At 36.7% G+C, this 12,507-nt stretch overlaps 1 protein-coding gene across 1 annotated transcript in view; it reads right to left on the bottom strand.

Annotated features, from left to right (window-relative positions):
- The window catches only part of vipr2 (vasoactive intestinal peptide receptor 2), a 63,449-nt gene that overhangs the window by 37,328 nt on the left and 13,614 nt on the right, over nt 1–12,507 (bottom strand). The window contains exon 2 of the mRNA XM_022681137.2: nt 6,259–6,361. Coding sequence (XP_022536858.2) covers nt 6,259–6,361 — 103 coding nt within the window. The remainder of the gene's footprint in view (nt 1–6,258; nt 6,362–12,507) is intronic.

Below are 12,507 nucleotides of genomic sequence, written 5' to 3'. Positions count from 1 at the left end.
AAGGACTCGAGATGACAGGCTCTGAGAAGCTGCAGAGCAGAGGAGGGTTCAAAAGCCAATGCTTTCTGTCCCTTTAAATATGCCGTACTACTCTTAACTGTTTGCTGAAACATTTGAACTTTACTGTACAGCACAGTGGACCCTGAGACTTCAGTTCATGCCAAAACTAGGCATGCATTTACGTATCTAATTAATGAACAGATATCCAACTAATACAAAAAACAAATCAACAAAATGAACCAGAAACCTGGCCATAAAATAGTGCTTCAGCATGCTACAGGTAGCATGCTAATGCTAGCTAACACACCAGTCACAAACAGTAATAACAAGAAGTAAACATGATTATATCAAACTGACCGACTTTTGAACTGGTAAGACAGAAGTGCTGCACACCCAGTTAATACAAGGAATGCATAGTTGGCAGCAGTGGGGTGCTTTGACTGTAAAGCTTTGTTTAGTTTGAAGATAGAAAGTTTAAGATAATTAATTTTATAATAATGCCAATTTTTAGAGGGATTTGTAATAGTTAAGATGGTGCCGGGATTAATTTAATCATTTTACAATTAAGTTAGAAGTCAGTAAATTACTCTAAAAAACATTAATATAGACTTTATCTTGTAAGCTGACATTTACACTGACTACACATTTACAACAGTCCTGGCAGAACTGTTGATGGCATTAGATTAGATTAATGATTGAATTGTCAGCAGATGGCCTATAGCACAGATTTCTTTTTTCTTTTTTCTAAGAAAAAGCATCTGGGATGGACAATCTCACACTGGAAATGTGTATTGTGGTCACATCAACATCTTTTCCAGGGATGACCATGTGATTTCAACCAGACAATGCACCTGTCACCAACAGAGACGTGTGGAGAAAATGTGAAATGTGAAAATGTGACAGTGAAGACCCTATACTGTTGCCCACTTTAAGACACATTTACTGGATAGATAGATAGATGGATGGATGGATAGATAGATGGATGGATGGGCCAAATAACACCTAAAACATATCATATCTTGGTATCCTCAGTGCCAAAGCATATTTTAAGTGTAGTGAGAAGGAATGGCTGCATTACAAAGTTGTAATATGTTGCACTTTTGAAATTTAGTAATCGATGTATATTAACAAATGAAATTAATTGGAGCAGACAAAAATGTAAAAAATAAAACATGCATTTTTATTCACATTTTCCATACTGTCCCATGTTTTTCTGGATTGCATTTGTAAATTGTATCTACAGCTCTGGAAAAAAATAAGAAACAACTTAAAAACACTACATTTATTTTATTTTACAAAATTGTTATCCTCTGTAATATAATCAAGAGGAAGATGGATCAAACCAAACTGAACTGCTTGAATTATTGCACCAGGAGTGGCATAAAGTTATCCAAAAACAGTGTGTAAAACTGGTGAAGAAGACATGCCAAAATGCACGAAAACTGTGATTAAAAAACAGGATTATTCCACCAAATATTGATTTCTGAACTTGTTTTCTGTGCATTATTTGAGGTGTGAAAGTTCTGCATCTTTTTGTTATTTCAGCCATTTCTCATTTTCTGCAAATACATGCTCTAAATAACAATATTTTTATTTGGAAAAATGTCTGTAGTTTATAGAATAAAACAACATTTTAATCAAACATATACCTATAAATGGCAAAATCAGAGAATCTGACTTAATTTTTTCCAGAGCTGTAAAACATACTACATTAAAATCCGAACACATACTGATTGAGTAAATGAAAAGAGACATGAAAAACAAACATGGATTTTTTCACAGAAACCCAATGTCCTACAGGTTACCCACCACTGTGGCAGTCCAATTCAATTTCCATGCTAATCTGTTCTCTCATTCTGACATCAGTTAAACACATAAAGACAGCTATTCAAGTGTAATCATCTTAATCAATCATTAATAAGTGCTGCTCCAACCCTTGATTCTGACACATCTACTTAATTAAAATATCAAAAATGTCCTTGATTTGACAGTCATGGAGTCACTACACACCTGGAGGGAGAAGTTAAATCTTCTGTAACAGAATGCTCATTTTGTACGACGGCCTGGCTGAAGATCAAACATGATCCCACAAAGCCTGAAAGATTAAGAGCATAATATCCCATTCCAAAGGGGTGAGAAAGAGTTTAAACCAATTTAACTTCTCTGGCCACAATCCACGCAAGAACACTGGCCTTGTGACCTTTAAAACACTGTGGGATGTACTGGTATGTAAAAAATCTGTGAATGTCTACAGCAAAGCCGCTGCTCTGATTTAATTGTACTACTAATCATATTGTTGGAATAAGAAAAAAACACTATTTCCTTTTGCATGAGTGTGGTCTTCATAATTATTATGTAATCATTTTATTACATAAAACCTGAGTGCAATTACTCAAGCAGGATGCGTCATTCTTTTCCAGAGTCGTAAGCTTTTCCTATTGTATGTTTATGGCATAATCAACAGAATGCTAATCAGTTGTGTTTTTCTTTTGGAGCTGAGGCAAATACATATGAATAAACCTCAGCTGAAAACACATTTATTCTGACATGTTCTGGGTTTTACAAAAACAGAACTTATTTCTGACTTATATTGTGCTATAACACGTTTAGATGGGAGTGGTGAGCCGAGGTCTGTAGATGCATAAACACCTGGTGTTTTTATGCATTTAAGCCTGGTACAGCAATCGATTATAATATTCTTATTATCAAAAGAATAGTTGCAACCACAGGAAATCAACCAACAGTATTATAACTTGGTGGGCAGCAGGGCTGCACAATATATCATTTAAGCATCGTCATCACGTTATGTACATGCGCAATAGTCACATGGTAGGATGTGCAATGTCACAAAGGCAATTTAATTAAACACGTCATGTTGCAATGCTCTGATTCTTGACACAAGAAGTAGATACACAGCGTTGTCTCTGTGTCTGTGTAAGTGACAGGCTTCTGCTGCCTGATAAGCATGAGGGCAAGGGGGATGGGGAGCACAAGAGGGGTGGCAGGAGTAAACACGAGGTAACCGCATGGCCTCCATCCACATGGTTGGGCACGTGCTTGTAAACGCATGTGTCGAAAGCTGTGCACCTCAGTCCAGCACAATTGTGTGCAGATATTTCTAGTTACAGCTGAATTCACACTTTTATTTACAGAAAAACGCTCTTATTTACCTTTTAAAAAGACATTTCAATGACTGATTAAAGGGCCGATTACTGTTGTTCTGCTGTTTTTCTCGGGTTTTAAACGCTCAAGGCTGATTTAGCTCTGAATTGCGGTCGTAAATTGTATCTACAGCTCTGGAAACAAATAAGAGACCACTTAAAACAATGAGTTTGTTTGATTTTACCAAATTAACCCTTGTGTGGTGTTCATATTTTTGTTACTCGTTTACTTTGTTACTTGTATTTAATTCAGCAACATTAAGCAATTTTACATTAAAATGCTTTACACATGCTTGCTTCACCTAAATTGCAAGCAATATAAACAGCTTACATGGTTAATATTTGCCCTTTACCTTTCTTATGTTACATTTCTTTCAAAACGTGCTACTCTTTTTTTATTAGTTTTTTAATAAAATGTAAAAAAAATAAATTAAACTCAAGATATGAGTAGAAAATGTGTTTAGTTTCAAATTTACAAATGAAGCAATGTTTATTAGCCCTTGGCCAAACATACTTTATGTAATATAAATGTGGTGGGGGGGGGGGAGGGTACAGTGTGTGTTTATCAAAAAAGCTGTTTTCTGATATATGTTTTTCACAAAAAATGAGCCAATGCCAATGAGTTTGAGTTAGAAAAAATATTTTTTTAGTATCATTTGATGAAAAATGAAAACGGGTCCCACAGACCCGAACACCACACAAGGGTTAAAAACCTCTGTAATATAATCATAAGCGGGATGGATGATCACATGCCATCAAACCAAGCTGAATTGCTGGTGTTGTCATGGACCCTGTATTGTTTAACTTTGCGATATATATTGCCAAAAAAAGAAAATTTGCAATGTACATTTTTCCAATATCGTGCAGCCCTAGTGAACTGTCATGTAGTCATCGGGTCATCTCCAGCAACAAATTCCGCTTTTGTTCTGATGGAGACGACCAACAAAGCCTCGTGTGGAAGCACCGCAATCAGCAACAAGATTAACGATTTGCTGTCACACATCACAAGTCTAGAAGGCATGGTCTCATCCCAGCTCAGCATTATGTTATTAAAGTCCTAACACTAGCCCTAGCTTTACTGAATGCACACTCTGGTGCACTATTTCAACAGAACAAACTCATCCACTTGCTTGTCTTCAAGATGCAGATACAGTGCAACAGGAAGCCACTTTGCCAGACCTATTCACAATTTAAAACGTGTGGGATGTGGGATATTGGACATGCTATTAATACTGCACTCCTACTGCATATAATTAAACTGCATTAGACGGATTATCGTATTTTGACATGCAATTACTACTTTTGCAACTAATAGAGACTATTACTGAAGAGACTTCATAGTCATTAGTAAAAAGTTTGCAGACATCAGAAGACTGTATGGCTGTGATAGGGTTCACATTTTCTCAGCATCCCATTTATTAGATAAACACCTGCCATATCATTCCATCTTTCATTGGTCTCCTGCCTCCTAGGTCCACTATAACAGTGCACAATTACAGTGTTGCTTGTTTACACACTATTTGTCATTTGTTTCTTTTTTGACCACAGGAATAAATAATTTTCAATACCACAGACTGTGTGATGCTGGTCCAAGTGGATCAGGCACAGCTGGGCTGCAAGGGTTTTTCAATGTCACTGTTCAGCTGATAGTGATCCTCCATCCAAAAATATCTGGCAAAGAGCAGCTATGTGGTCAGAAACTAAACACTGATAGTAGAGGGTGGCTATGAAAGTTAGTGTGTATCAACTTAATGTGTACAACAAAATGTTTTTTTTTTATTATTATTTAGGGTATAGGGCTGTATACTCTCAAGAATTTGGTATTATGATATGTATCACAATACAAGGGTTGCAATTTGATGTATTGTAATATATTGCATTTGTTAATTTTTTTATAGGTAACCTTGTAATTAAATATCAAAACGGTTGTTTGAATATATTATATATTATAGATATTTCTAACACCCTTGCTAAGTTATCTACCATACTAGGACTATACAATATATAATTTCAGTGTTGTCTTTGCAATGCATGCATGTATTAAAGTCACGTCATAGGACCTGCAATGATTATTTTGGTAGTTAATAATAATCTGATGATTATTTTTCCAATTAGTCGATTAGTCAACGATTTTTTCTGCCATGCCCTCCATGTCTGCTTGCTGTAAAAACAGCTCCTGTTTCTTGCTTTCTCTATCACTTCAAAATGATAGAAACAGGGTATTTCTACGCTGTTCAAATGTAAAGCACACTGCCTTTTGAATGTTCCTCACTGACATTTAGTGAGGAAATATGTTATCTGTTGTGATTGGGCGCTTTTGGAGATGCAGGCCAAGGTGAGTAAATGCTTTGCTACAAAGTAGTAAATACTTTTCCTTCTTATTGTTTTAGGAGTGCGTTGCAGTTCTGAAATGTAGGAATGAATGTATATTAGCAAATCAAATTAAGTGGAGTAGAAAAAAAAAAAATATATATATATATTTGGTTTATACTGTCTGCAACGAAATAAATATTTTTACTTGCATTTTCCAGAGTGTCTGACCTTTTTTCTGAATTGAAGTTGTAAATTGTATATAATATATAATATATATACAATAATATAATATAATACTCTACATTAAAATCTGGACACATACAAATTCTAGTAAATAAAAAGAAACACGAACAACTGACACGGATTTTTCCCCAGAAGTTTTCTTGTCAGATTTCTTAATCAAATTTATAGACTATCATCTGATCTAAGTAATCAAAGTATACTGTTTACTATGCCCTTTACTTTCCGTTTCATACAACTAAGACATATTTATCCTTCCCTCAAGAAATGTCAAAGATAATTGACCCTCAAGTCAGCCAATCCTAAATCCAGGTCAATCGCTGCCTTACTATAAACTATTAACATCTCATTTGGTCTGACATGTAATGTATAAAAAACAAAAATCTGACAGGAGGCGTTAGCACTTTGGCTAGGAATAAACCCTCAAACACACTCGGGTCTGGCTGGCTACGACATTCAGCCACACAGGAGCTGAATGAATGAAAACGCTGATCAACAGTATGACATAACATTTATCTGTCAGCACATATGACATGTACAGTACCTCTGGACTCGGGGACCTGCTCTTCTTCCAGCTTGGCCAGGCACTCCTTCTCCGCCGACTGCAGCTCAAACATGAAGTGACAGTTCGGGTGCCTCCCGCTGACCTTTGGAAAGGAAAAGCCACATTATGAGCTACATTATCCCTCCGTTAGCCCCCCACTACTCATGCCTCATACCAAACCCCACTTATGACAGAGCTGACAGGTAAAGGTCTCGACAAGTAAACATCTCCCCCGAGACGCGGCGTGAGCGCCTCACTGTAAATATTTAGACACCCGTGACCTATGAAGGCATTCCAAATAGCCGTGCAATTTTTTTTAAAACCAGCCAGGCATGATTTGTTTCATTTAAAGCTCTTAGCTGCTGTGAGCTCTTCACGTACACTCAAACATCCCCCAGTGCTGACAGCATCCTCAGCTGGGGAAGGATCAGCGCGAAGGATTCAAAATGACACGGTTCACAACAGGGCCAGGCTGATCAAAGTAGCACCATAAAACCTGCATAACTGATGGTCTAAAATCCCTTGGGAAATTATATGAGAGGGTATTAGCAGGAGTCATGTGAAAGAGTCACACATAGAAAAGCTAGGGATGCAAGTATTAACCAATTATTTTTTTAACCAATCACAATGATTTCTGCTTTAAGCTTTAAGCATTTTAACCAAATACAGTTTCAGACTTATTTAAAAGCATTGCTTGGAAGAATAAACATACTCTATATCTGTAGTCAGGAACCTCAATACCAAGCAATTAGCTAGCAATTAGTGGATCATCTAATCTTTGGTTAGAGTCCTGCAATATCATATCATTTATATCATGAAAATGGCAAACAAAAAATCCGTGATCTTAGTGGAATGGTGACTGATGCTACAAGGGTTTGTTTGAGTATTTTTGCTGATCTCCTGGAATTTTCAGCACAACAGTCTCTGATGAAACAGTTTGATGAAAGAGGTAAACGGGAAATGTTCACACTGGTTAGAGTTGACAGAAAAGCTAATCACTCTGTAAAATGTTGGTGAGCAGATAGACATTGCAGAATGTGAAACACTTTGAAACTTAAGGCGGATGGGCAAGAACATCAGGTGAAATGAACTGCAAGTCTATCAGACAAGAACAGAAAGCTGAGGCTGCATGATAAAAAGTCATTTTTCAGACCAAAAAAAAAGAGAAAATAAGACAAATGTGAGACACTAATTAAAGCTTTCAGTTTAAAAATATTTTGTGTTACTCATTTGATTGTATAAGTGATTTTTATTGGTTTTATTACTGACTTTTGTATTGACACCCTTTTTACAAGTAAGTGGTTCGGTGTGGTGATTGACACATTTCTCTCTCACTTTCTATTTTTTTTTTTTACGTATATCACTTACACCAACTACAGAATTGTAAAGTTTTACTTCTTTTTTGACAGTTGCTGCTCTGTTCTATTATGTCTAGATCAACCATGAGTGTTTATGCTCCTCCTCCTCTGAGAAAATTACAGACTGAATAACCAAACCTGGCAGTGGTCAGGTAGTTTTAAGCCCTATTCATTTTAAATTAGTTTAATAGGGGCATGCCTGTAACAGAAATTGTACGCATCACCTCAGTCACAATTATAGATTGACCAACGTATTATTAGTTTATTGCATTGCAATCACAACATATAGGAACAGAATTGCAATATTAGCTTTTTTTATAGTGCAGCCATAAACACAGCCGGTTGTCTGAGAAAAGGCTTTCATCTAACAGTGATCTAACCTCATGTAGCCTCTAAAAATACGCAATCTACAAACCTCTAAGAGCTCTGAGGCAGGCATTTGCAGTCTTCTTGCACGTACCGCTGCTTAAATGCACCAGATACTCTAGCTATATTTGACCTCAACTGCTTAAGATGGTCGGTCACTGTCTGAGGCACCATAATAAGTCTGTGTGCGTGTGTCTGTGTGTGTGTGTATGTGTGTGTCAGTCACACTAACTCAACCCTTAGTCACTTTGGCTCCGGGTTTTTCCAAATGGCATGCATAAGGACGTTTCTGTGAATCAGACTGAATCACAGCCGGCCCCTCCTCACGATCAGTGTCCGTGTCTTTTAAAAACGCAAGTTAGTTTCACATCAGGAAACAAAAAATACGAGCTCAAAGTATTTATTCAACATGTAGATAACAAGGCACTTCTATCAGAAATACAATACAATGCAATTCTATTAGCGATTATTAAACATCACAGCAGAAGAGAATGGTTCACTAAATATAAGCAGACATGTATGTGATCTTTAATTAACTAAATTACACCATAATTACAGTACTATTGAAAATAAATTGATGGTTTTCATTTAGTATGCACTTGATGTCCATATGCTTGTTGACAGCCTTTCTAATGAATATATTTAACTACTTTATGTTGCATCCTTTTCTGATGTGCAAATGCACACACACAGCTTGTATAGTCCCCTGTAGTGGTCCTGTACATCACATAGAGAAGATAAAGCTGCATGCACTTGTTGGCACCATGTCTAATGCCAGGTGTGGGCTAGAAGGGACTAATGCCCCCCAGCACTGAGCTGTGGAGCTTTGGAACTGTGTTGTCTGGAAGGATAGTGCTTCTTCCAACACTTTTGGGAAGAAGTGGAGTCTCTAATTTTTGAATGCAATCAAAATCTCACTGCAATGCTCCAAAATCTATAAATAAAAAGCCTTCCCTGGATGGTTGAGACACTTAACCCAGTAAAAGTAGAATCTTTTTTCCAATAATTTCAATTTCAGAAGAAACAATAATACAATGAATCTTCTAAAAGTGGAAGCTAATTTTAATTGTCAAGCAAAAAAAAATGGGATTAAGTATGTATTTATCATGTAGATAACATGGCAATTAGGGTATTGATCGATACAATACATTTCTATTAGCAACTCTATTAAACATCACAGCAGAAGAGAGTGGTTCATTAAATACAGCACACATGCATGTGGTAACTAAAATTAATTAAATGACACCATAATTACAGTACTATTGAAAATGAACTGATGTTTTTCCTTTAGTGTGCATAGAGAGCATCTTTGTAACAGAATGAGGGGTAGTTTCATGGTAATTTGATTCAAGTAACCATAAACAAAGATGAAAAACATGTCAGATCTTTTAGGTTTTACCTTCATTAAATCCTTTAATCTCTTCTACATAAGACCAAAGCCTGTCTATGTGTGTTTTTCTGTGAACTAAGGAAACATAGCAACACTATTAAGCTATTAAGGCTCTGCATGCAACTCTATTGCTGGAGCACTTACCACTGACTCATCCTATTGTCATGGTGCCACAGTTTCTAAAAGGATGTGTTAGAAGACAGAGCCAGGACGCTACAGTTGCAGAAGCAACATCTGGGACAGCGGACCATGCAAGGGCAAAGGATTGGCTCATGATTGATTATAGTAATTAAATTATTGTCATTTTCTTCTTATTTTAAGTGTATCAGATTAGTTAAGACATGTTTGTTATCAGAGGTCTCTGACATTCTTTTCTTATTACAGTACAGACAATAAATATAAAAAAATAAATTTGGGTAATTTATTAATCTATCAATTCATAAATTTATTCTTATTCTTATTTCATAAATTTATTCTTATTCTTATGGGCTTTGTGGATCTGGTCTTTTCAAATCCTTCTAAAAACGCAAACTAATTTCACGTCAGGAAACAAAAAACATGAGATCAAAAAATTTATTGAACATGTAGATAACAAGGCACTTCTATCAGAAATGATACAATGCAATTCTATTAGCGATTATTAAACATCACAGCAGAAGAGAATGGTTCACTAAATATAGGCACACATGTATGTGATCTTTAATTAAATAAATTACACCATAATTACAGTACTATTGAAAATAAATTCACTGTTTTCATTTAGTATGCACTTGATGCCCATATGCTTGTTGACACTACCTTCTAATGAATACATTTAACTACTTTATATTTCAGTCTTTTCTGATGTGCAAATGCACACACACAGCTTGTATAGTTCCTGTAGTGGTCCTGTACATCACATAGAGAAGATAAATATGATGAACTTGTTGGCACCATGTCTAATGCCAGATGTGGGCTAGAAGGGTCTAATGCCCCTGTGTTGTCATTCTTGAAATGATGGTGCTTCGTTCAATACTTTTGGGAAGAGTTGGAGTTCACCCAGCATCCTGACGTCTCTAATGCACTTGTAGCTGAATGCAATCAAAATCTCACTGCAATGCTCCAAAATCTAGAAATAGTATGTCTTCCCTGGACAGAAGAGACATTTATATATTTACTTTATCAGACTTGAGTCACTTTCCTATGTGGACTTAGATCAGATTTGTATCCAATTTGTGAGCATTCAACATGAATGTGAACAGTCAGATCAGACTTTATGTCTTTTTATGTGCCTGTTTGCATGTTCATAGCGCTGTCAGTACAGACAGTTTTAGAGCTGTGACAAATTCTGTCCACCCTTATCAGTGGGAATCACAAATACACATTGCTAAAACCACATGTTGACCACATCAACATACACTACTGCTGCTTTAGGCTTGCAGGATGATAAAATGAACAAAAAACAATAAATGGCTAAAGGAGTCATCAGAAGATTCTACTCCAATTTTTTCTACGTATGACTATAACTGTGTTCGGAATGATTCACTCGTTAACTCATTCACTATGTAACGTATAGCATTTACTATATAGAGGACTGACTTTTTGTTTGTGCTGCTCTGAGGACATCATGATACAACATTGCCACATTGCATTATGGTACACATTGGAAATTCCAGTGCACACTGTCTCTACACTTTTGTCATGCATTCAGGCCTTTTGTTGTGGAGCTCAAGGGGGGCTCAAAGTCAGTGCGCAATAAACCAATAGCCGGAGTGAGGCTAGTTTCCATCTGGTCCATTTTCTGCTACCTTGAAAACAAACTACACTACACTTCACTGTTCAGATTAATATACCAAGTGCTATTATAGGCAATAAACGATTTTGGTCACTGTTATATACACTATATATTACAATGCATTGATGGATTGTTACATTGTTACAATAAATTGCTAATAGTGATTATTTAAATGATGAATTGAGTGACATTTTTGATCACATACTGGCTTGAAAATCAGTTCAATTGGTAGTAAGGGGAACTCTTGTGAAGTGAACACCCACCTGCTATAAAAAACTCTAGCTGATTGTTGGTAAATTTGAAGGTAAGAGTAAATCTGTAAGTCGAGCTATTCGCACCAAAAACTTGAGTTCATGTCTCTATGTGTTTACGGTAGCACAGTGGTGCTGAAAGAGCAGACACACTCTCTGTCCTCTACATTTACACGTCAGATATTCAGCCTGACAGTAATGCACTTGTTCAAGCCCAAAACAGGCTAGATTTCTCTTACTAAACAAAAAAAAAAAGATCTGAGGTAAAACAAACATACAAATGCAATTATTGCATTTTTATTGCAAGTTAAGTGATGCTGGTCTTTTGAATTTTTTGTGTGTAAAGTTGTGTAGCTGATAGTGCTCAACATTAGTCTGGGGGAAATTAATTGCCCACCCCTGCCTGTGCTGCTCAAGAGCTAGTTAATAAGCTAGCTCATAAGAATAAGGTATGTTTTTTTCTGAATGACCAGCTGGTCTTGAGCTCAATTCTTTTTAGCAGGAACACTGTGTAAATGTACTTTAACTATATAATATTTGCATGGTTAGGAGTCATATCAATATACCCATATACAGGTAATGCCTCATTTAAGCTAAATGATGATTTCACATGCTGCAGTGCTGCAGTAGGAGGTTTCAATTCAGCCCTCACAGCCCCTACATTTAAGTCCTGACTGCAGCTATTCCCTATTGAAAAATAAGACTAGACGTGGCATCTGAAAGCAGTGGGCTCAGCAGCACAGTAGCAGCCTTCAGACGTGGGATCTTGTTTCCTTTCGCCTTTGCAGCGCCTGCTTGTCCCCTCTGCTCCTGCCCTCTCTGTGTATCTCTCTCTATTTCCTTCACACACTTTCTACACACTCCACGAGCAACTCCACAACTGCCACAGCGAAGAAAATATGACAGAATGACTGAAAATGAGTGAATGTCTCACTGCTCATGATGTTCTTTAATGAACTGCTCATTCATTACCAAAATAATTAACAGTCGCTAACTGTTGCCTTTTAATTATGCTGCAGTGTCTTCAGCCATAGCTTGTTAGCACCTAGCGCCTGCCAAAATAGTCAGGATTCTCTCAGAGGCAGCAGAGGGTGGGTTTAGATCCTAATC

The sequence above is a fragment of the Astyanax mexicanus genome, chromosome 1 (genome assembly GCF_023375975.1).
Source record: "Astyanax mexicanus isolate ESR-SI-001 chromosome 1, AstMex3_surface, whole genome shotgun sequence".
NCBI classification, from domain to species: Eukaryota; Metazoa; Chordata; class Actinopteri; order Characiformes; family Acestrorhamphidae; genus Astyanax; species Astyanax mexicanus.
The sequence above is the reverse complement of the archived record's forward strand: the minus strand, read 5'-3'. Positions and strand labels throughout refer to the sequence as shown.